This window comes from Aptenodytes patagonicus, chromosome 2 (genome assembly GCF_965638725.1).
Source record: "Aptenodytes patagonicus chromosome 2, bAptPat1.pri.cur, whole genome shotgun sequence".
Taxonomy (NCBI): domain Eukaryota; kingdom Metazoa; phylum Chordata; class Aves; order Sphenisciformes; family Spheniscidae; genus Aptenodytes; species Aptenodytes patagonicus.
This window is the reverse complement of record NC_134950.1, coordinates 79175409-79201732: the sequence shown is the minus strand read 5'-3', so window position 1 is coordinate 79201732 and position 26324 is coordinate 79175409. Positions and strand designations below refer to the sequence as shown.

Below are 26324 nucleotides of genomic sequence, written 5' to 3'. Positions count from 1 at the left end.
TTGAATTACTGTTTTTAAAGAAGTAGGGTGCTGTGCGTTGATAGTTCACTTCTCAAAGAAGGTGTTTTGAATTGGGAGATTGATTTCGGAGGCAATAGTGAACACTTGGAGTCACGTGGATTATTCAAAAGTAAAAGATTCCTGGCCCCACATGAATTGACATAGTGTAAATTAAGCCCCACATAAACTTTCTGCACCTTGCTTAACACACTGGGTCATGGAAGGAAGAGCTGGGATCTAGCATAGGCAACAGGAACATGAACTAGCCTGGTCAGGAACAGAGATTTTTGGAACACTCTCTGTTCTCATTCAGACTATTCTAAATCTGAAACATTAGAGCTTCACCCGTCCATGCTTGAAATCAGGATTTTCACACTTGAGCAAGCTTGAAGTAAGAGCCCATTTCTCCAAACGTTATTTACTTGGCCAGTCAATCTTTGTATTCCTTTTTCTGTTGTGTCAGATAAGAGGGCTTGGTTAAAAACTCAGTCCTTCATCATTCAGTTTCTCCTTGTGCAGCAAAGTCAACACATTATTTTCTGCCAATCCCTTCCTTTCAAAATGTTCTCACAAATTCAGCACAGTACTGCATGATCAATCATGATCTGGGAAAGAACAGACACTGCTTTAAATGCTAATTGTGCTGCAGATCATTTAAGGACACTGAATACATGAATATATGAACTGTCAAATTTGAAATCCCTCTACATATTTGAAGTATTACAGGCTGTGTCCTGTATTATTGGTAGCATAATCTTTACTAGACCTGCAGAAGTATTTGATTTATTAAATTGCTGTCATGAGAATCAGGCTGTTCTTACTGTATTTATACATGTGAATGGTATTCTTTACTATGTTCAACAAATCGAAAATATGTAAGTGCTAAGAAAATTTCATGACAAAGAAAGAGAGACGTTTTGTTCAGATTAAGCTTGTGTCACTAGAAGGGCAAAATTAAAGTTATTTTATTTGTGCATGTCCAACTTTTATAACACACCATGCTTTCAGGTAAGATTTCTAATAGAATTTAATGTTTAAAGTTATTTATTTATTTCTATAAAAAAGTCCCAAGTCTGTTGAAACATACTGGGACTCAGATGTTTTGTGACTTCTCTACCATATTTTTTAAACAGCTCCAGGATAACCGAAACCTAAATCTGTGGAGTGGTATGGTATGATATTTGTATATGGCACTGACTAAGGTACACTGTGAACAAGATAAGAACATTACATTTGTCTACATTTCACTCCATCGCCCTTCTCTTAAAAAAATGTCTGTCTTCCCATTGGCAAAGAAGTGATGCCCTCTGGTTTAATTTTGAACAGGTTTGCATTGTACTTCAGTATGAAAGTCCAATTTGAACAGTAAGGTGGTTGTTCTACACCGAATATTTAGCTAGACCTTGATTTGTTGCCTCTATTGCAGTTGCATCTCAGAATCTCAGTTATGTTAGGATAAGGTTAAATATTATATAAGCAGAAATGGAGGCAGTCACTGCCCTAACGAGCTCAGCTTTAATGCACAGAGCAGGCAGACACTGAGAATGGAACTGAGCACAGATTTTCACATCTTGCCATTGCTAGTTACAAGCAGAATCTGTCTCTCTTGAATACTTGGATATGAATCCCCTGTACCAATCACATCCTCCCCCCTTAAGTATTTGGTTACCATTATGTGAAGAGACTAAACAGAGAAACTGCTTTCCCTGTTGCCTAATGGCTGTAACTCTTCTAAATATTATGTCTGTTCCCATTAAAAGTTGTCATTTGCTTCATCAGCACACATGGTCCTTCATTAAAGTCTCTTCTAAAATTGTATCCTTACTATTCTCCTATGACTGAAACACCAATCAGTGAAACTGCTATTTCTGAATCCAAGACTCTGTATTCACAGTATAATTTGATGTTTTGGAGCAATAGTCCCATACGGACTCATTATCTGGAAGAGCTATCTTGTTAAATGGATGTATTGGAAAGGTCAATAGAAATGGAATTAAGGGGAATATTCTGTAGTCAGATTTTATTTTGTCAGGCTGTTTCATCTGTATATGTGTAAGAGGGGCAGTTTCACAGCAAGTGTGGACTATGAAATCTCAGAGCTCTTCTGCCTAATTCTTCTGAATTTATAGTGTAATTATGTTGCAAATATGGAAAAATTAATTTGTAGAGCCTTTCTATGCTAATTAGTAAGACCAGTAAAAGATGCTCACCTGCTAAATGCCTTTTTTCTTCTGTTTCTAGCTGGTTTACATGGTTCCAGTCACCCTGTGTGTTGGTGTTATTAGTGCCTTCCAGCTATCAGCCTTCACTTTCCGAAAGAACTTGGCAGCCACTGTTCTCCTGCTGATACTCTTTGGGTATGTGATTGGAAATGCTACTATGGAATTATAGCTTGTAAGAAACAAAACAGAAATCTTTAGACTTGGTTTGCACCTGCTGCTGGATGCATGATTTTCTCTCTTTGGAAATGATTATGATTCAACAAAAGATAGTGAGAAAACAGGCTGAAACACGAGTTTGAAAGTTCCATATGGAAGGTGGAGGGAGATTTGCTCATGCATTTAAAAAAACAAAAAAAAAGAAAAAAAAAAAAGGACTGGAAATGTTTCAGAAAATACTCAGCCTGTATAACAATCATTTGCTGTTAGAAATTGTATGTTATCTTCCAGAAAATGAGGGAATAGCAACATAGTCAGGTCAGAATTTCAGTGCTTAGCTGTGCAGAATATCATCAAGAAGGTAAGAAGTGGCTGTCTTTTATTACAGTTCTACCCATTTTCTGTAATTCTGTAATTTTACATAGCTCCAGGAATTTATATTTCCAATGAGAACTCTGTCCAATGTGGAGTACTGGGCTGGTTGGAGATTTGTCTCCAAACAGTACTGTGAGAGAGGAAAGTCCTCCCATATCATCCTCTTGCTTAGTTTCACATGAAAAAACAGTTTAAAAAAGTTAAAATAGCTCATTAAACAGGATTGATTTCTCTATAGAAATAAGGCTGTTGAGCCCTGGGCTCAATCAAACTAATGGTCTGTCTATTCTGTTCCTTTAACTCTTCTTACATGCAGTCCCAGGTGATGTGAGAAATGCTGGAGATGAATAGTTACAGGATAAGCATTCTGAGAAGAAGTTTCTTCCTTATTTCAAGCAATTAATTGTTGCTATCTTTCAAGGGGGAATGCATATCTTATGAAACAGATGTTTAGATAATGAAGTATAACTGGTCCATGAGAGAATCACAGGGAAGGAAAGTAGAAAGGACCTTCTGCAAGATCAGGACATGTTCCATTCCAGGAATAGTCTCAGATAAACACTTAAAAAAACCCCTTACTGTATTTTATCTTGAAACTGTTTTCAAGATCTCATGCCTCCAGCAACTCCTTTTTTGGAAAACTGTTTCGGTATCTCCATAGCTGGATGTAGTCTTTGAAATTCCAGACTAAGTTTATTTGGGGCCATACTTCATAATTCTCCCTCATCAAACATCTTTTGCATGCCCAAACAAGCCAAGTCCTCTCTTGTAAAAAGGCCTTCCCATTCCCTGGATAATTCTATTTATCATTTTTCCCTATAACTCCAATTTGAGCTCATCTTTCCTGAGCATGAGTGGCCAGACTAGTATGTAATATTCTAGAGGTCATGATGCCAGGATCTTGTAAATAACTCAGATGAAACATCCAAAATTCATACTTTTCTCCTTCTCTATAACACTCTCGTCTTCCTCCTCCTTCCTTCTGCTATACTACTGATTGATTCCTTCAAGTTAAAGGCAGAAATTCTTATCAGTCTTAGTGCAAAGGCTTTACACTACTAAATCTCATCCCTGTTTTTTTTTAATTGCCTTTACAACTGTTGAATTCTTCTTGTAATCCCATTGCTGTGACCCTAGCATAAGAATAGCCATCTACAGAGATCTTAGTCAAGCAGCAAATGAACCATACAGTACCTACTTGTATGTCTGCTGAAGTCATGACATGTTTTCCATGGTGTGCTATAGGCTTTGGTCCTGCCCACAGTGTACTACTAAATCCCAGGTGCTAAGAGTTATGCTGGTATTGCTTTAACCAAAATGTTGAGTTAAAGTTTGGGTATTCCAGAAGAAACAAGCATTGACTGAAAAGCTGGACTGTCTTCTAAAAAGTTTTTTGTTGACTGCAGATGCAGCTTAATCATCTCAGTATAATCCCTCCTGTACTCTTCATCTTTGGCTGACATAACAGATATTATAGTGTTTTTTAAGAAGAAGGTCTATGTATTCAGTGTGTCTTAACATGTATTAAAGACACAATAACTGTCAGTCAGTAAGTTTAACATGTCTCAGGGACACTGATAAATTTCAGAGTTGCCACTCTTCCTACTCTACCCATTACTCTGCCTAACTACACGGTTAATGTGATGAAGCCTATTGTGGTCCTTTTAACCTTCCCCAGTACTGTGCATGTAATTCTGATTTATCTGCATTCCATAATGCATTTTTTTCTTTTAAAATTTTATTTTTCTCTTCAGGGTACACTTGTGAGGTATTTCTGACCTAGAATAAAGATAAAAATAGCCCAGTTATATGAAAAAGTTAAGCTATGTGCCAGAAGGGGATGTGCTTGAAAGAATAATCAACAAGTTCCTAGTGTGCTACTTTAAAACTGATTTCCTTTAAAAATATAATGATCTCTTAACTAAACTGCATTTTTTCCTCTTTTAGCTGGTAGCAGAAGTGTTTTATAGTGCAACTGCTTAAGCATTTTTGTCCAAAATGCTCTATCTTTGATACTTACAAAGTAACAAATTACAGCTGGAGCTGAAGCTGAAGGAAAAGAAAGAGTTAGGATAGAAATGTAAGCGTGACTGGCAGCTACTTTAAAGGCTGTGTTTGAACATCATACAACTTTAGTATTCCGAAAGTCTTACTCATTTCTTAGCAGCTATAAGCAAACAAATCAAATTTTGCTTTCATTTACAGCAGAATAACAGCACTCTAAATCATGTCTCTTTCCTGAGCTGCTTCCAAGGATGAACTTGTCTTGTATTTACGGTACCGTAATTCAGAGCAAAACTTGGAACAGTGATTTTGGTATGTGCATGAAAGAAAGAAAAGATTGTGTGATTAAGACTGGCAACAGGACACTGAAAAGTATAGTGTGATCTTGAATACTTACAGTCTTCGTCTGACACCCAAACATTAAGTCATTTAACCTTTACCTTCCTGTAAACGGAGGGTAAAATCACTATTACTTCACAGCAGGATTTGAAAGTTTGTTTATTAAGGTAAAGGATTTTGGCATTCTTAGATGAAAAAAGTTCATCTGTAAAGTACACAATGTTGAATTTAAAAGGGACTTTTATGGCTCATAAGCTAAACTACTGTTTAATGCAGTGAAGAATGAATTCACAGATTTTTGGCCAGCTAGTTGCTCTTGCATTGAGCTCACTATTAAAAGAATTATATATACGTATATTAATACTATGTAAGAAGTATTTATATATACAATTATATATATATATACTCCATATATACTTATCATCATGCAACGGTGTATGCTTATACCTATGCTCCTGCAGTCTATATACTATTTGTTTGGTAGATATGTCTTGCACTATGTTGAATGGAAAATGAATTTCCTTTACATGACATTCATGCTCATTAAATTGCGTGGGCATTTTTTTAGTCTTGCTAGACATATCTTACTCTTTATAAAAAATATGACCGCTCCATTTTGGGTAGGCGTCATTTGACTTGCCAGAATGGAGGGTGCTTTCCGTCCTGCTATAAAGATTTGCACTGAAAATGATGTAACCATGGACGTGCTGTCTTATCATCATTGCGCTATGAAGTAACTATGCACTCATTTTTGATGGCTACTACTCTACTGATAACCTGGTGTAGGTAATAACAATGCTAACATGATCTCTGGCAAATTTCAGTTCTCAGATATCACTGGCACAAATATTAGTTCCAGTTCAAGGATTAGTGCTTTTTTCTTCTTTTTTTTTCCATTTTTTGTTTTCTTCTTTTTTTTTTTGTTTTCTTCTTTTTTCTTCTCTCTCTCTTTGCTCACTCTCTCCTTCCTTTTTTGTTCTTTTTTCTTTCTATGAAAACCTCTAAGAAAAGCTGATTGCTCAGCATCCATGATTTAAGCTTCAAATATTTGGTTTTAATTCTATCTCTGTGTAAGAGTCTGGTTAAGGTGCATGGTTTTGCAATCATTCAGAAATCAGGGTTGTGAGCTTTCTGGAACAGTGAAAGTAAATATATGCAGTTGATATATGCAAAAATGGACCATATCTGTCCATCACATGGCAGTAGCTCTGTGTACATCTATGGAATCATAAGGTAATTTGATAAAGAAAACATAAAGCAAATTTGTCCTTTTTTCTCAGTTAGTCAAAAGAGTTGTTTGCATATCTTAAAAATAAGGAGTAACTATTTTTTTTTTCTAGTATAACAACTGCCTTTTTTTTTTTTTGGTGAAGCCAAAATATAACTTATTTGTGGTAATTTTGTTTCTTTAAACTTTCAGATATGCAACTTTACCGTGGATGCATCTTGTATCCAGATTCTTCTCAAGTTCAGACGTAGCTTTTATTTCTTACATCTCCTTAAATTTTGTGTTTGGCCTGTGTGCCATGCTGGTGACTCTCTTACCTCGTTTGTTAGCTATAATTTCCAAAGCGCAGGTCAGTTTAAAACCTTTGCGTTATGTAACTCATAAGTGAGATGTATGCACACACATATGCATGTATATGTTCTTGTACATAGATGTATGTATGTTTATACATATGCACAGACAAGATTTTTTCCAGCAGAAAAACTTATGTGTTTTAAACATCCATGATTTTTCTGTCCTAGTGTATACTTTATTGCTTGTTACCGTCTTGAATTTTAACTTGTTTATAAAAAAAAAAAAAATTGCGCTGTAATAACAGAAAAACAGCGTTAATTGAAACCTTGACATTTTCCAGACCATTAAGTTGTAATTGGCACATAATGGGAGCTGTTCTGGTCCATTGAATAGATTATATGCATTGTAAAATGTGTTTGTATAATACTGACATAAGAGTTAAGCCGCATATTCCTAAGATCTGTAATGCACTGTATGAATAGTAATATGCATTCTCACTCCATGTATGTAATTTTTATTAGTCATAGCGGTAATTAAGAAACTTGACAGAGAGGAGATCCAGAATGTGTATGAATATCTGTGCATGTACCAGGTCAAAAATTTCATGTTTGAAGTCAAATCTGGATTACGTCACTCAAGTTTAGAGGCAATTTTGGTGTTGACCTGGGTTTAAGTTGGTGATTTAGAATTAATAGCATTCAAATATTAAAATTTTAAGAAAATAGAATGATCGTGGCCACATGTGTTTTGTTACTGTCTGTGAACCTCAACTGAAATTAGAATCCCATGGCCCTAGGCACTCTAAAATACAGTAAGAGAGGAACCCTGCCCCAAAATAGTTCACAATATGCTCTTCTGAAATCAGTTCACCTTGAGTGAGATTTGAATGCTGTATCCAGCTTTGTAAGTGTGCTTAATATGCTGTTGGAGAAAACTAATTTTTTTCCTTCCCACCTCTCCCCTCCCCCAAATCTTAATACAGAGTTTTCAGAACATCTACAATATCCTCAAATGGGCGTTCATCGTATTCCCACAATTCTGCTTAGGCCAGGGTTTAATAGAACTTTCATACAATCAGATCAAGTTTGACCTGACCAGCAACTTTGGAATAGATTCATATGTGAGCCCCTTTGAGATGAATTTCCTGGGCTGGATTTTTGTGGAAATGGCCCTGCAGGGAACATTACTTCTTCTTTTACGGCTTTTTCTTCATTGGGATCTCCTCCAGAAACGAAGGTGTGTTACCATTTGTATTCTGCCATAGTGGACACTGAATTAATTTTTAAAGAAAGAAAATGGTGGATTCCTTTGAACACCTGAAGATAAATACTTCTGATAACATGGTGTACCTGAATTAGTGGAAACTGCAGAAAAAATACAAGTAGTTGCTGTTTCCCTTGGATTCTGCTGAGATTTGATCACCAAGCTTTAAGGGATTGCAACGAGGGAAATTGACTTATCCGGAGTACAGCAATGTCCAATTTGCCATGTATCATTTGTTATCATCTTCTGTTTTAGGGGTCAATGTTCAATTAACAGCATGGTCAGTCCTTCAGAAGATGTTGATGTAGAAATGGAGCGACAGCGACTCTTTGGTGGAAGAACCGGTAATGATGTCCTCCTTCTGTACAACCTCAGGAAGTGTTACGGAGGTTTCAGTAAGAAGAACACAGCTGTGGAAAGCATAAGCTTGGGAATACCGAGGGGAGAGGTAAAGAGGTCTTTTTTTTCCTTGCAGAAAATAACACTTCATTCTGAGCAATTGTTCAGACATACTCAGGATGTCTACAATCAAAGATCTGTAGATAGCAGCAGAACAATTTAAATTGCAGTAATTTCTGAAAATCAATAACTGGATAAAAGCAGAAGATCTGGTGGTGTTTAAGAAGCAACTGTTCACTTATTTTTTGGGTTACAAATTTATCAGAGTCTTAATTTTTTCTTCTTGCTTATCTTTACTAAGTGACTGTTTTATAGGTTAACATAAAAAACAAGTAGGTAGCATAGCAGTTCAATGTCCGAAGAGAAAGCAAAGAATGCCTAGCTCAATTGTAAACTGTGGACTGAATCCTGAATTTGTCACCAGGGCAAGCTTGTAGTTCCCATGCTGAAATCATCACAGTATACTTTAATATAGCATATAATACACTAATATACTATTTTAATAAGCTGAAATTTAGCACTGAATATGGTAATCCTAAAGATTTCAGAACAGCATTTATGTGGGATTTTTTTTCATTATTTTGATGCTTTTGGGAATTGCAGATATTAATTTCAAAAATACTGATAAAGAAAAGACTTTTCTTGGTTGCTAATAGCAAATTGGAAAATATGAGAAATCAGTGCATGGCAGTGCAGGTCCAGTGACGTCCTGCCAGTTATAGATCAGTTGTTGGGTAGCTGGGGTAACCCAGAGGATATTACTGCTGATTAAAGCCTATTTATCAGTAAGAAGGTTCATGAAACAAGTATTTTAAAAGTTATGAAGTGCTATAAGTAGACTTAATATGAATCCTGCCCTAGCTTAAACATATATTCATTGCAGCTAGGGGCTTGAAATAACTGTTCAGAGTCAGTGTCTGTCTTGGCTGTTCAGTGTTCATTTACCTGTACAGAGTGAAGCAGCTCATGAGAAACTGAGAAATACTGACTCTGTAGACTGGTAGTCAGGGCTCTCAAATAGGATTTCAGGTCCTCAGGTTCAAATCTAGCATTTGCTAATAATATGGATAAATAATGCATTTAGTTACTAGTCAGGGTTTTAAGTGGAGGGCTAGAATCCTAAATAAGTCACTTTTAGGAATTAGGGGGTAATCAAAATATTATATAAATTGTTTTTTTTGAAAACTTATTTTCTGTGGGAAAGGGAATTTGCACATACAGTATATCCATATACAGTATCTTACAGACATATGATGGGAAATATGAAAAAGGGAGAAACTGTTGAAGAATTAATATTACTTATTTCTTTCAGCATAGCAGATCTATTGCTTTTGCTCCTTTTTTTTTTTTGATCTCTGTTAGTGTTTTGGACTCCTGGGAACAAATGGAGCTGGGAAAAGCACAACGTTTAAGATGCTGACTGGAGATATCATCCCATCTGCGGGGCGTGCTGTTATCAGGACTCCTACAGGGTAAATAACACAGGGTTTGATCAGAATAGTGCTAATTGATAATGCCAATGATTAAAGACTCAGCAGGTCTTCAGTCCTTTATACTGTACTCTAAGGACCTGTTTTGTTCCCTTTTAAGTGTATATTGCTTTATTGCTGTTAAGTCACTGCAGGAAAGCATTTTAGCATTATTTAACTCTGTCTGACAGCTCTGTTAATTGAGAATAAACTTCTCTGGTAGCAAAAGAGTAGGCTCTAGGAAGCCTTAACATACAGCCTTTCAAAATTGTTACAAAAATCTTAACATACAGTATGTCCAGATGCATGGAAATATATCCCCCATACTAGTGCTGCACTGAAAGGTTTCCAGGCTTAGGCTGATGAGCAGTGCTTCAAGTGGATAATTTTAAAATGTTTCCTGACACTTGTGTCCTTCAGAGTCATTAATTAATTAATTACTTGATCAATATGCTATGTAATTAGGATAGGAGGTAGTGTTGGTGATATTGAGGCTAAATTTCATAGAGTGATAAGTGAATAATGGACTTTTTGGGTTAGATGTAACCAACATTTACCATTTTTCCCAGCAAAATTGGAGGGGAAGTAAAGTTATGTTTTAGTCAGGCCAAAGTAAAATGTGTATGTGTACATATAAATGTATTCTGGGCTAGTTAACAATTTTAAAACTTCTCTTTTCCTAAATGATGTCTATTTCAAAATATGTGTTTTGGAGAAGGAAAGGTGAAGGGTTTAATTCAGAAAATTTTTAAAGGAAGCATTTTGGAATTTCCAAAATAACAAGTTACATTTCTTTGTTTTAGAAATTAAATGCTTTCACAGGTCAGTATTTGCTCACTTTTTACAAAGATAATGATCAGCAGATTTAACTTCAAAATATAAGTAGTTTCAGTCATGGCAAAATTCAGTTTTCTGGAAAGTTTACTCTTCTTTTGAAATGGACACCATCACCGCTACCAAACATGATTTTATTTAAGTGTGTTTTGTTTGATTTTTTCATTATCTTTCATAACAACTGTTTTTCCAAGAGATCCAATGTAAAAATAATTTGCTAACAAAGAACTCCTAAAATGACCATCAAATAATTTTTAATCATGAAGAAGGAATGACTAAAGAGATGTTGGAAAAATGATTCTAAAGAGAATAAGAAGTGACATGAGTGAGGCTCTACAATGGTTATAGAGACTTTTAGATGGTTCTTTTCATTTATAATTTCCAAGAACAGAAGACAAAAATTTTCAGACATTAAGCAACAACAACCATAATAATAACAAAAGTGATTTAAAATTAGGTAAAAATTAACATTTGGTGTTCTTTGGAACTGGTGGAATGCTTTGTACTGGGATATCATGGAGGTCAGAAGTTTAGCATGAGTCTGAAGAGGATTTGAGATTTACAGAAATAAAATAATCTGTAATAATTTTTGATAAAATATTGCCCTCAAGGCAGTATTTAAGCTCCCAGGTTTTGTTTAGATTTTGAGGGGTATTTTTCTATAGATTTTAATGGGACTTGCCTTTCATCCCACCTGTGCATTCATGGATTGCACATGGCTTTCCCTGCACAACATGGTACCAGATCTATATTTGGGCAAATTATTTGATCTCTTGTGACAATTCCAAAATTTTAATAACCACTTGAAAGCAAATATAAAGTTATAAGAATATGTTTCATCATCACCTGTATTGGCACTTACACTATGTTTAGCGACTACATGACTTATTTTATCAGAACCCCTAGAGATAACTTTTCAAAAGATCATAAAACAGTTTAACAATGTCTGTATTCCTTTTACTAGACATGTTATGCACCTGTGGCTAAACAGATAAAAATTCTTCTGAGGTCAACTTTAGTATGCTACTGGCATTTAACAATAGGTTAAACGCTCTCCCTGCACATCATGTGTGCTACTTTCATTTCCCCCACTGTGTTTTATAAATCCAACATGAAAGCATACTTTAAGATGCAATGTTATTTACCATATACTAAAATATAGGTAACAAAATTTGACATATTTAGGAGGTTTGAGAGGAAGCCTTAGACATTTGCATTTAAGTGTCCAAAATACCCTTGACAACATTAATTATCATCCTGTATTATAGTGGTGTCAATCCAGGTTATGGATTTTTATGTGTTTGAAGTGGCTGAAGTGAGTGCAAAACCCATATTCCCAAGTTTTCAAAACTTATCACTAGCTTGAGAAGGCAACCTCAAGCAAGAGCTGCAGTTACACAGTAGCTAAACTTGGGGAAACAAACAAGTTCATGGCTGGGAGAAGAGACTTATGTCATTCCTGACTTTGTTCCTTGCTTCATGCTTTGGCAACTGTTATTAACCAGGTCATGGTGCACTGTGTTGCTGTACTGCTGAAAATCACTAGGGGGCAAATTCGTTGACTCTTCCATGGGTAAGATTATAACCACAACAGGTCTGGAGAACCCTTCCTCAACAGTTGAAGAATGACTGAAGTTACTCATCCAAAGCAGAATAACTTTTTTCTGAATAGAATTGATTTATGATTTTAAGACAAAAAAAGAGATGAAGGTTGTGGTCTATGAACCAATTAAGTTGATATTTTCTGTAGGCTAGTGGGAAGATACAAAGATGATTGTGATAAAATTTTGTGTTACGCTAAATTGATTCAGATCCAGGTATAGCCATTTCCTTTCTGAGCAGCAATCATGTTTATCCCCAGGACAAGAACTGGGGCAACTGTCAAGTTCCCAAACAGTGAAATAAAAAAATTAAAATTTAAAAATATTTTTTGTAACAATTAGTTTATTTGTGAGAGTCCAGAACACCTTCCAGTTCCAGGTGTCTCTAAGCTGTCTTTGTTAGTTACAACTTCAGTGAACAGGTATTAAAAGCTAAATGAGTGTGTCTGAGTCCCAGATTTTTAGCTACCACCTTTAAGTCAGTATTTAGAGGCAAAACCAACAAGGAACTTCAAAGTGATGGAAATGTTTCTGTTCTTTTCGTTTGCTATGCTATGCAATATGCTCTGTAAGGAGTATGTACACTCCACATCAGAAAGACAATTGCAGATTTCAGAAATCTTTCCTCCCTTAATGTAGATTTATTTGCTGCTGATAAATTAGTGTGTACGTCTTGAAACAAAACAAACCCCCACAAACAACAATAAAAAAAAAACCCACCCCTGTATATAATACATGGAGAACATAACTCTATCTGTAAGTATCAAGCACCCAGGGACTTTTAGGTGGATTGATTTTTATTTACACCTGAGATAAATGGAGGAAGGGGGATATCATGGTAAGAAGTCTTCTCCTTTTCTTACTCCAGTAGTGTGCTCAAAAGCCTGGTATTCCTGGCACAGAGGAAGACAGGAGAGTCAGCTGAAGAAAGCAGTTGCTGGTCACAGCTGCAAACCATTTGCTGGTCAGCAGATCTAGATTTTTTTGTTTAAAATCTATGTCATGAAGCAACTTCCACAGAGACATTACCTCTGATAGTGATTCCTGATGAATAATTTGGGCAGCAGCTTAGATGTAGATCCCACCTCTGTTGGGTTTGACTGGAAAGAACACAAATTTTGTCCTCTGTGACCCTGAAGGGACAAGATACTATAATCTGATGGATCCTTCATTATGCATTCTTCATGAGCAAATAATGAAATGAGTAGGCAAAATTATTATTATAAATATTGGAGAACCTAACTGGTGTAACTCCATGCAGAAAATCCTTATTTCATAACAGTTCCTGTTTCCTTGAATAACTATGCTTGAAAGTTCCTGGTTTAAAAAAAACCACACAACAAAACAAAAACCCCCAAACAAAAGCATATGTACATTTTCCTGATTGCTATTGTAATCATTTCACTGAATTCAAAATTAAGTCAGAAGTGTCTCTTTGAGGCAGGTGCACTGAAAACAGCCTTGAATTTTACAGGACAGCTTTTGCACTTTTGGACAACACAGGGGACTAGAAATGGAAGATGAGCTTTTTCCAAAGTGCATGTTGAATTGCAAAGTAGAATTTTGGGAAGTTCAACCTAAAACATCTTGGAGGTGCAGGAGGTTATATAGAAAGAGCCTCACACATTGATAATCAAGTTGTATTCACAGAACTCCTGCTAGATTCTCAAAGAAAATAAGAAAAACGTACTTCTGAGCAGCAGCCACCTTTTTAATAGGGCAGAAGAGCAGATTCACAACATCTTCAAGTACTTCTAAAAGATTTGTTGGCCTCTAGGTTGTTTGTTTTTTGAATGTTTAATACTGCAAAAAAGGAGCTTATTCCTAAGAACCTGAGAGAAAATGGTGTCTGTTTTCATAACAAAAGCTTAGGAAAATGCATAACAGCTAGATGTTATGTAACAGTTTTCAATATCGCTGAGATTCATAAGAGCTGGTGTTATTAAGCAGGAATGTTTATTAACTAGTAGAACCAACTTCATCTCTTCTGCAAATCAGGTTTCCTGGCATTCGTCTTGATGGGGGCATTCTTTTGGGGAAGGGAAGGCTTCTGATCTGTTTCTATTAAGCTTTTCTCTTTTTGGTACACTACAAATTAAATAGGTATTTTAAATGCACCATGTGCCTAAACTTTGTATCTTACCATTTACATGGCAAATGCACATTTATAGTATACAAGCTGAGCAGTCTGCCAAAACCCTGCTTTTTTTTATTTTCATATCCTTCTGCAGAAAATGTTTTTAGGCAGCTCCTAACCTTTGCAATCCCATTCTCATTGATAAAGATGTGATAAAGATGTCTGATGTAATAAAGATAGTCTAGTAAGAGAAATAATAGGAATTTATCACCAACCACAGCCAATCTTGTGAAGATAATAGCAAAATGCCATTCACAGGGGATTTTGCCTTTTTTATTATTTTGTGTACCTCATTAACATTGCCATTATCAGTGACATATCTGTCCAAATGAAATATAAAAATAATTATCATATAAAGAGTGTGTCTCCATATTAGGACTATTTGCAACCCCAATATTAAAGAGTGCCAAAGGGAGAAGCAGCATTGAAACAGTTACTTTGGAAGATGTGGAAATAAAATACTGATACTGAAGTACCAGCAGTCCCTCTCATAAAGGGCAGAAATATTAAAAGCAAAAAGGAAAATGACTAGAAAGGAGAGTGTTCTAATAAAATTTGCTTACCTGTATTTATAAAGTATGGTACTATAAGACATTAGGACACTCTGACTGGCTTTTGAACAACATCCAGACAAAGGAGTTGTCAAGCTTAAATATGTATAATAGGTAACTGCATAGTCTGCTTGACATTTGAAGTTTTTTTTTGTCTTCTCTGTATATAGCTGTTCCTCTTTAAGAGTACAGATGCACTCAAAATAGCTTATGCTTAGCCTTACTGCTATAACTAGATTGCTACCAGTGCATGAGCTGGCTAAATGAAAGCTAGTGTATAAAACTGTAAACATTTTGTAGTTACTTTTTCTGTCAAATAGCTTGAAGAAGTAAGGTCTGTATTAAATATGTACTAAGAAAAGCTGACACTTAACAAAGTGGTAAAATAAAGGAGAACAAAGTGAGCCCTCATATTCTTTGAATCTCTGCTGGGCTGATGTATCAGCAGATATTGTACATCTGTTCTACCTTTTTTTTTTTTTTTTTTTTAGTGTATGTTGGCCATTCTTTGTTTTCTTCCCCTTTCCATATTTGTGTCTAAACCTTCTTCAGTGACTCTGTGCCATAAAGCCTCCCTCAACTGAGGAGGGATAAAAACAGCTTGGAAGAGAAAGTGTCAAAATCCTTTTAAGTGTCATGTCAAGATCAATGTAAAATAATGAATAATGTGACTAGTGGTTTGTTTGTCTTTTTGGCACTCTCTGCTTTGCAGTCTTTGCTGCTGCTGTTTGCTGAATAGAGTTGACTTTAAGTTCACACTTAGAGCAAAGTCTCACTTGTAGTGGGGTGCATAGAGGAAGAAATAGATAAGCCGGGTGTCGTCTTGTTCATGAGTTGACCCCCTGAGGCCTGAAGCATTTGGCAGTCTTCCTCATGTAATTAATTTATCTCCCATGAATTTCCATCTTCCTTCTGCACAGAGATATCCTCCATGACAGCAACTCCCCATCCTATTTGAATTGTCAGTCATCTCAGCTGTTGGATTACAAAGTCATAGGACCAAAGAATTGCTCTCCAAAGAAGGGAAAGTAAAATATTTCTTTATAGCTAGAACTCAGACTCCTTTGATAGTTATGATATTCAGCTTGATAAATAATTAAAAATGTAATTCAAATAGCTTTACTTGAAAGGCAGAATAAATTTACATCAATATAATGGCTGAGATAGCTGTTGTTACACTGTATATCAGTATAATTAGTTTAATTATAACTAAGCTATAGTTACATTAATTATATTTTAACCTTGATTTTTTATAATGTTAATTGAGCATTAGTATGCACTGAATTGAATGTGCAGTTAAGAGTACAATGGAATGTCTAACTACTTTTGCAATTTGTAAATTTATACTTCATTTTGACTAATTAATGGAATTTATCTCTCTACAGAAGCCATTGTAAGTACCATATATATCACTGCCTTTATTTTAACTGCATTCAAAAACTGCAGAAAAAGCATACAAAAGCGAAGTAAAGTGCACAGCAGAGTCAACAGTGAAACAATTTTTCCAAAACCAGCCATAAGCCTGGGTATATCGAGGGTACTAAATTGTCTCTGGAACTTGAAACTGAGGTGTGCCTTTGAATGTCAGCCCACAGCTAACTATAAGCTACGTCGCCGGTAACCGCTGTAACAAATAAGAACCAAATCTGGTTTCTGCAATAACCAGCCTAGCCTTCCGGAAACTACAGGTCCAGTTCAGGCGGGAGAAGGCAACAGGTTTTGTCCAAGATCATTCTCCCTCGTTCCAGTGTTTTGGTTTCTTTTCAGTGCCAGCAAAGGCTTTCTGACTGGAGTGCCCCATGTCATCCCAATGTGGCCTTCCAGGCTGGAATCAGATTTCAGGGGTTTCTTTCAACACACAAAAGAAATGGATCGATGTAAAAAGCCTTAAAATGATCAATGGAGGAACAACTTTGAATGAAAAATTTTATTCATAGAGTTTAGTTTATTATCCCCAGTATCTTGCAAGTCTGGCAAGTTTCTTTCATCGAGAGTACAAAACTCTAAGATGAGCGCTCCAAATTACGAAAGCCTCCTTGAGTCCTGGATTTTTTTCAGGATGATTTGCACCAAAGTATCATAATTCTCACTGTATAAATGGAGACCAAAGCACTTAGAAAGGGATGGAATACAATATCTTCCATGCTTCAAGTGCTAGACTGTGCTATTTTTCTTGAGGATGCCACACATTCTGTTGACCTTTTCCGAAAGTGTACTAGAAATGTAATTTTGCAACTTTAAAATTTTGTTTAACATATAAAGTTTTCTGGACGTGTTCTGTTGGTTTTGTCTGTTGCAGCTGTTCCACTTTAAAGGAAAAATTAAATAGTAAGTGGAAGTATTGACCGAGCATAACGATATAGTCTAAAAATGCAGTCTTCACTAGGAAGGAGAAAACTTGTGTTCCATGTTAGTTCTGTCTTAACTTGACCAGGATATGTAACCAAAGTTGCTAACAGAATTTAAAGAAAACAGTTACTCAGTGTTTTTATAATGGTACAGAAAGTCCTGTATTAGTGTAAAAGTCTGTTTTCCTGCCTATAGTTTTTAGATATTACACTGGAATTCATTGTGTCTACTGTACTATGGACAAAAAGGCTGAGAGGGGTTGGAATCTGTACTTATATGTTCTTTCTCTCTTTATTTATAAAACAAGCTGATTTTTTTCTTCCTGTATGTCCTGTGGTTTATATGAATGGCCTAATGAGAAATGCTAGCATGCTGATAACAAAAGGGCAGAAAACAAGCATCTGTTTTTCTCTAGCTTGAGGAAAAAAAACATCATTTTGCTGCATGCTAATCGATATTTCAGAAAATATTAAAAAATGTATTTCCAGTTTGATTCTGATAACATCATATATGAAGATGTTTGTTAAGGAAGAAGAGGATTATAATTAGTTTAATGAATGGCATCAGAATTTTAAAAAAAAAGGGAAAAGCATTTACAGTATATCATTCAGTGAAAAGGTTTTCTGGTATCATGCCATCACTACTTGAAACGTTCATTTCACTTAGACCCATTAAAATGAAATCTGAGAGATTGACTGAATTTCAAGGAAAATCAATTTCCAGAGATGAGGGCAGTTTTCTATTGTAAGATATGTACTATAATTAAAAATTATGCTGTGTTTTTCTTTCATCTATTCTTTCAGTATTCCGAAAAAGCTTAGGACCTGGCTAGACAGAACTGAAGATGATTTCCAGCTTTTTGATTTGAAAATCTACTCAGTGATATTGCCAAGGGAAGAATAGGCATTGTACTATACATACCAAAAAAGTCTCACTAAAAGACCAGAATCCTCATATGGCTTTTTTTTTTTTTCTGGTCAGATTGTTTTCTGCTTTGAGAGATACAGAGACAGAAAAAAATTAGGTCCGTGAGTTCTTTAGTGAATACATTAGAATCTCTTTATTAATGGGAACTCTTTAAGTGTTCAAGGTCAGCACTAATGGATAAAGTTGCAAGATAAGGACCAAACTGAGTAAGAATATTAAATGATCTATTCTCACTGTACTCTTCCTTTATGAAAGCTAAAGGTCAGTGGGTGGGATATCATTCATCTAAGGCTGTGTGCTTTACGGGAGGCACACCACCAAAGTCATGTCTGTACTATTGGCACTGGGGACACTGATGTGTTTTTATTTCCTGATGCAAACTTAGTAACTGTTGTCTAATACATTTCTAGCTAAAGAACATTAGATGTCTGTTATTTTTTGCAGCCATGCATACTTATTTTTTGTTCTTCATGGTATGGACCCATTCCAGACTAGATGTATCTATCCAGCTACAAGGTTCATGCTGAGTAAAAGTCCCTGAAATTACCCCTGAGTGTGATTTGTTCTCTGTGACTGCACTTGGCGTATTACCAAAAGCTCAGTCTCTTGTTTCTCCAAAGACAGCAGCTGCACCAAAAGAAAACCTTGTTAGTGTGCCTGAATCTTCCTAGTAAAACAAACCTCAGACACATATCTCTGTGTTCAGCAGCATCTAGATAGCATTTCACTGTGGATAGTGTTTCACTCTGTTAGAGTTCATTAAAAAAGGAAGCCACTGCTTCTGACAGGTTATGCAAAAAGATCAACATTAATCAGTCCATATCTTATGATAAAGTTCATCTTAAAAAATAATTTGATTAGATTTAGGTATGGCTGGAAACTGAGCTGGTAAAAATTCTGTATATACGTTATTTAAAATAACCTATAAGTGGATATAAATTAATGAGGAAGTACACTTCTGGTATCCTCTTTCCCCTATCACTCCTTTTCTTTTTTGCTAAGTCTTTGTCTAGAGAGATGTCTACAGGCAGTTAACTTCCTTGGCACCATCCAAACCTACAAAGATACTAAAATTTTATATCATTGCCATTAAGAGCAAAGGACCGTTCTAATTAGTCCCCAGCAAGGTTCGTCATAATCATGATAATTTATCTTTTGATAGCATTAAAATATATTTTGATGCCATGGTTCATTATGTAAAATGCAGAATTTGTGTTTTCTTTTTCTCCCCAGACTCCTGAATCTTGTTAACAGGAGATACATATTTATATTTTTACTAGTGCTAGTATTTGTAGATCCTGCATTTAATACATTTACTTTGAGTCTAAATGATTAATCATATATTTAGTTCTCTTAACCAGAAATGTAGAAAACCACTAAGGGGAAAACCATTCTGTTACTCAGAATCTCTTAAAAACTTTTTTCTTTCAAATCTCAGATTTTTTTATTATTAAGTATCTTAATTTTGACAGGTCTTTTCTGTACATGTAAATCAGCATCACTGAATGTTGAATTAGATGTTGGAATAAATAGGATAGATTTAGTGTCATTATGGGTAATGAGACACCCTTGCAATCAAGCTTGCTTCTTAGCAATGAATGTAATTTCAAGTAATGCTGTACAGCTACAAAGTAATGGCCAAAGTCTCTTAAATCAGGATCATTTTTTTCCTGTATTGTCTTTTAACCTACTAGGCTTTAATATTCTGTGTTTTGTTTCACTCTTGTTGTTTAGAGAATGCATGCATGCATATGTGTGTGCACAGACACACAAAGAATAAACAGCAACATTTCCCTCTCTCTCTCTCAACTACTGCCCCTTTAATATTGAATGTGATGCACGCAGTATGATTTTTGAAATATGTCTCCTTAGAGCAGTGTCTACCAAAGAGATAAGGAAGGTAAACCTGGCAAGAATTAATTCTCATAGATCTGTCCTCCCTCCTGTGTTGATCTGTTCACCTTGACACACACACACCGTTAGAATAGTAATGTGTGGGTGGCAGTGCTAATCTGAAAAGGACAAAAAGCGTGCATTGCATGTGGGTGGTACAATGGTAAGTGACCATAGCGAAGAGATTCAAAGTCATTTAACTATGGAAGTGAGGGTAAGTGTGTTTGTTTTGAAGACTCTATATCCCATGGGTGAAACCCAGGGCTGTGGTTTTTTTAAACAACATTCAAGTCTCTTTCTTTTTCTTTAAACAGGTCTGAAATGGATATACTGTCTGCTAGCGCTGAAGGCATTCTCATCGGCTATTGTCCACAGCAAGATGCCCTAGATGAACTTTTAACAGGTTGGGAGCATCTGTATTATTACTGCACACTGCGTGGAATTCCAAAACAGGATATCCGTAAGGTAACTATCCAGAACAGATTTGCAGGGGGAGCTAAAGCCAGGTTGGGCTGTGGAGTTTATAAAACAATTGTACTTTTTTTACATGAGAGAATATCTAATATTTCATCTTAACAGCTTTAGCAATAAGATTTTTCATTACTACTTTATTTAAACAATATGGATTTTTTTTCTGTCTGTTATGCCAGTTCAAAACACAATAACTTCACTAAGGATAGTAAAATAACATTAATGCAAATGAAATCTCAGGCACAAAAACTCTAAAGGAAATGAAATTTATGAATGGTTCAACACCTTCATTATCACACTTAGAGAACTGGAAGGGAACGCCACATGTTCTGAGTCATGCACCTCTGAAAAACTCTTTTCTTCAGAGATGGGTTTAAACTCTGAAGGAATTAAAAATTGTTGAATGATTGTATAAATAAACCAAACGTCTGGGTGCCAAGATGGCAGCTGTCAACACTCTGCTAGTAAATGTCTTAAACTTCACAAGATGGTGGCTGCATTCAAACCACCTGCTGGGAGCGGTCCCTAAAATATTCCAGCTGCCATACGAGGCCTGGGGTTGTTCAAGGAGAAGAGGCCAAACCCGTGTGTTGCGGTTTAACCTGGCAGACAGCTAAACACCACACAGCCGTTCGCTCACTGCCCCCGCCCCAGTGGGATGGGGGACAGAATTGGAAAAAAAAAAGTAAAGACAGTTTAATGGGACAGAAAAGGAAGGGAAAATAATAATAATAATAATATACAAAATAAGTGATGCACAATGCAATTGCTCACCACCTGCCAGCCGACACCCAGCCAGCCCCTGAGCAGCGGTTGCTGACCCTGGCCAACTCCCCCCAGTTTATATACTGAGCATGACGTCACATGGTATGGAATGTCCCTTTGGCCAGTTTGGGTCAGCTGTCCTGGCTGTGCCCCCCCCAGCTTCTTGTGCACCTCCAGCCTTCTCAGTCGGTAGAGCATGGGGAGCTGAAAAGTCCTTGGCTAGTGTAAGCACTGCTTAGCAACAACTAAAACATGGGTGTGTTATCAACATTATTCTCATCCTAAATCCAAAACCCAGCGCTGTACCAGCTACTAGGAAGAAAATTAACTCTATCCCAGCTGAAACCAGGACACCGTGTCAGAAAATGCTTTCAGAGCTTACTAGCATAGATGATGACAATACCTGGGAATGTCACTGAGAGGATTTGAATTTACAGATACAGATGTAGCTGTGCTGACCAGCAAACAGTGCTCTTTTTCTGTAATGAGGCAACCAGGCAGGCAATACCAGAAATTAAGTACCAAATGGGTATAGTGTAAATGTGTTTTTTTTTCTGTCTCTGCAGATGGAAGTTTCTGATCTGACCTGGACTTGAGCAGCTCAGTCTCTTGTGCTTAATTGCATCTCTATTAATATGAGAAAACTGGAGTGTGATATGAAATTTGTGTCTGTCATTCCTGCTGTATAGATTGGTCCCATGTAGGTGCTATGGCTGTAGGATTGTCCTCGTAACCTCCAGAATGCTGCCTGTTGTCTTCCTTTTCTTTTTCCCAGAAGCAAATCCGCATGTAACTGAAATATCTTTTTTTCTACCTACCCAGCATTTTCCTGGCTATTGCCTCAGGGTCCGCTAAGTGGTTTACAGTCAGTTCCTTGTCTGTATGTGAGAGGGCCGCCTTCTGGTTCTTTGCAGCTTTTTTTCCCCAGCAGCTAGGTACTATTCCAGAAAAAGGTATGATTCTTGCAATGGGACATTGAGTATTCAGAAATAACTGCCATCGTGCCCCAATAATAGCATCACGACAGGCAATATTTTGAATTTTTCCTGTCTTAAGGTAATCATTTGAGTGTTTCTGGATGAGGGACTGGGGAAATAAAAGATTCTTACAAGTCTTTGCCCCTTCTCTTGGGCACTATCCTGCCTGGCTGGACTTTTAATTAACTGTTTTAACAGTACATTTCTTGCAGGCTGCTTAGAAATCATCATACAGTCTTTTATTTAGTTGTTTGCTCTTCATAACTTATCGGTGGCAGTTTTTGCTTCTGAGTACTAGCAGAGTAGTGAAAACTTGAATATGTATCCCTTGATCTAAAGGAAATATATTAAGGGATAATTGTTATTGCACTAAACCCCTCAACTATAATTACTTATTTTCTCCATGAACTGACAGCTCCTCTCTAATAGTTGGGCTAAAAGCCTATCATAACTAGCATCTATTATTGTGGCACTTTAATAGACACAAAGGTGGCAACAGATTCTGGCATCTCCTCTAGAGCTTTGTAGTCATTTAAAAGGCTGCTGTTAAATATCCATGTTATTGAATGCTTTTGGTCCTATGCGTAATTTAAAACAGGAATCAAAGTTTGATGGTTTAATGATGCAGCAGTGCTCTTAAAATGCTCTAAACATGGCTTTTAAGCTTTTCTGTCTTATCATTTTCATAAGAAAAGACAATATATTCTTGTAATGCATATGTCCAAATGGTACACCATGTGCTATAAATGAAGCAGTTTTTAAGACACCCTAAGAAGAATGGAAATTTCAGAAGCACCTGAATGATAGAAGTACATAGTTTTAATTAAATTTTGTGGGACTCACTTAACTCACATACCTTGGGTCATATACATACAGTGTTACCCTTAGCAAGCTCATTCCAGAGTATAGAGTTCAAGGAGAAGAGCTTATACTCCCCATAATGCTTATACTCCCCATTTGTGAATAAGCTGAAGCACATAAACCCAGGTGGGTGGTGATCCTCTGAGAGAGAAATGGAGTAGGAATGAGCCTATGAGGCAGGCTAAGAAGGACTTCCCCACAGTTAAAATAATTGCCTCAGCCTTATTGGAAGAGTTACTTTTATAACTGACTTGAATTTGCCAAGAGGGGTGTCTGAGTGAGAGCTGAATAGGGTTTTTAGTGCTGTGCTACCTTTCTGAGTCCTGGAGTCACAGACTCTTAGCTGTTGTTTTATTTTAGTACTCACAGGTGTGAGGAAAAGCTGTTCAGGTGGCACTGGCAGACACCACCTTATTGGTAATACCTCAACTGCAGACAACTGGAGACAGCTTTGAGGAATGTGAACTGATCCGTGCATTACAATGGGCCGTTAATGCTTTAATCTTACACTCTGTGCAAACTCCATCAACGCCAGGTAGTAGAGGAGAGTGTCTGTGTGTGCGTGTGCACATGAATCCTGCTGTGACTGCTTGATTTGTGACTCCTTCAGGTCATTTGGCCTCCCAGCAGCAACTGTTTTGGAGGATGAGGAGTAGGATCAGGAGCTATGTGGAAGCTTGAGAATGGAGAGAGATCTGTGGCGTGCTTAAGGACCTGGATTTCATAAGTAAACTGTCCCATGCAGCACTGGGCTTTTCTCAGGTGCCTAGGAAGTTTTCCAGATTGCGATGAGCAGGACGATACCAACAGATTTCTATGCTGTGTCTGCAGGGTGTCTCTCTGCTTGCGCATATGTAAACGAACACTACTGCAAATGCTGCCTCCTGTCTGTGTTTGGTGAGGAGCCACAAGGGTAACCTGGCTTCGTATACTTTCTCTGTAGATAATGTGAGTGTAGTGCTCTCTCTGAAATATCTGGCATTCATAAAACCCATTTCAAATGCAGAAACATTTATGAATAATTGGTGTACCTAAGAGCTTCCACTTTATGTTCAGATCCAGCTATTCTCTGGGCAGTTAGTACACAGTTGCTCCAATGGCAGTTCTCAAAACCATTTGGGGAACAGTGCCTCAAATGGTGTGGTAATTCATGTACAGGTCCTGCTTCAAGTGAATCAAAATCAATTCTGCATTATTTAGAGATGAGTTATGTTACTGTGGTGCACTGGGAGAAGATAGATGTTAATCCTCTGATTATCCTGGACCTTAGATGATCTAAGTGTAGGCCTAGACTATTTTAAGCAGCCTTCTGTGCCTTAGTTTCACATTTGTGATACGGAGACCGTTCTTCCTTTCAGTTGTCCTAATTTTTTGTCTGCATAGATGTTGAGCAGACTTTGTTGCCATATGCTTGCGATCAAGGCATGAACGGGCTCCTGCAAATAATATTTAGCTACTCTGGTGTCCTGGTTTCGGCTGGGATAGAGTCAATTTTCTTCCTAGTAGCTGGCACAGTGCTGTGTTTTGGATTTAGGATGAGAATAATGTTGGTAACACACTGATTTTTTAGTTGTTGCTAGGTAGTGCTTACACTAGTCAAGGACTTTTCAGCTTCCCATGCTCTACCGACTGAGAAGGCTGGAGGTGCACAAGAAGCTGGGAGGGGGCACAGCCAGGACAGCTGACCCAAACTGGCCCAAGGGACATTCCATACCATGTGACGTCATGCTCAGCACATAAACAGGGGGGGAGTTGGCCGGGGCATGGCTGCTGCTCAGGGACTGGCTGGGCATCAGTCAGTTGGTGGTGAGCAATTGTTTTTCATTTGCATCACTTGTCTTTCTTGGGTTTTATTTCTCTCTTTTTGTTATTTTCCTTTTCATTGCAAATTATTATTATTTTATTATTATTACTATTATATTTTATTTCAATTATTAAACTGTTCTTATCTCAACCCACAAGTGTTCTCACTTTTACTCTTCTGATTCTCTCCCCCATCCCACTGGGGGTGGGGGTGAGCAGCGAGTGGCTGCGTGGTGCTTAGTTGCCAGCTGGGGCTAAACCACGACATCTGGTTTACCTTCATCAAAAACTGAAATGCAACTATCTCAGAGGAAAACAAATGTTTTTGTCAGTGGGCCCTTCAGACTGTGTGGCATTGCTGTCAAGTGTTGAACAGCTGCTGTGTTTCAACGCAGAAATGTCTGGTGCCTGGAGAAAGTGTGCATTTTAGTTGTCTATAAAGAAAAGAAGGCCTGGGAACTCTTTGGAATAGCAGCTGTATGGAAATGTAAGCTGTTATTTTCTCATTCCCTCCTGCCTATGATATGGCGCTCCAAGCCTGCCTCTGAATGTTTACCAGTGAGTGTTTATTCTAACGCGCACACACACATAAATTCTAGAGAATACGTGGTTTTGATGTGGAAAGCAACATACATTCACTTTGGTTTTTAATAAACTGGCAAGCAGGCAGGTGACTTACAGGATGTGTTGCTCCTAAAGTAGTCCATTGAAGTACTAACTTCAAGGATCAAATCCTTTGCTAGCCAGATTTATCAGCAGCAGGAGTTAAGTGCCTGACATAAAATTGAGTGCACTTAATGGTCCAAAACAGTAATTAACTGAATGGGAAAGGAGGAGAAAAACGGGTCATTTGCTATCAATGTTAAGCTTCATGTAATATGAAGTTTTACTTTACTTCCCAAATCTGCTCTGAAAGTTTCTTTTTGCTGCAAAACTGGAAAAGTTAGAGTAGAGCTTTTGGGCTATTTAGACAGTTACTAATGTGACATAGTATTTTTAATTCTTATTTTTATTTCTTTAATATATCAAGTTTCAATATCTCAATTTGTTCCAAAAGACAGCATACAGCTTGTTAAAAAATATAAAATATTAACACAACATTAAATGAAATCTCTCATTTGCATTAAAACTTGTGCTGCAAATCTCAAAACAAGCTTCATCAGGCCTTCAGAGGCAACTTCTTGGAATGTCAGTATGATTTCTCTTTACGTTAACTCTCCAGGAGGGCTTTTGCACGGACTCTAGGATCTCATTGACTTCCTTACATGTTATATTCTATAGCTGCTGGAAACGGGAATTTGTAAATTCATTTATTCTTTGCATGCTTGCTTTTTTTGGACCCCAAGCAGAATTAGTGTGTACAGTTTTATAAGATTCTGGGATAAAGAACTATTTTTCCCTAGAAG

The 26324-nt window shown here is 36.9% G+C and overlaps 1 protein-coding gene across 1 annotated transcript in view; it reads left to right on the top strand.

Moving 5' to 3' along the window:
* ABCA13 (ATP binding cassette subfamily A member 13) overlaps positions 1-26324 on the top strand; it is a 208376-nt gene that overhangs the window by 155275 nt on the left and 26777 nt on the right. Inside the window, exons 45-50 of the mRNA XM_076330301.1 lie at positions 2242-2357; positions 6517-6673; positions 7601-7854; positions 8137-8329; positions 9643-9752; positions 20356-20506. Of these exons, the coding sequence (XP_076186416.1) occupies positions 2242-2357; positions 6517-6673; positions 7601-7854; positions 8137-8329; positions 9643-9752; positions 20356-20506 (981 nt within the window). The remainder of the gene's footprint in view (positions 1-2241; positions 2358-6516; positions 6674-7600; positions 7855-8136; positions 8330-9642; positions 9753-20355; positions 20507-26324) is intronic.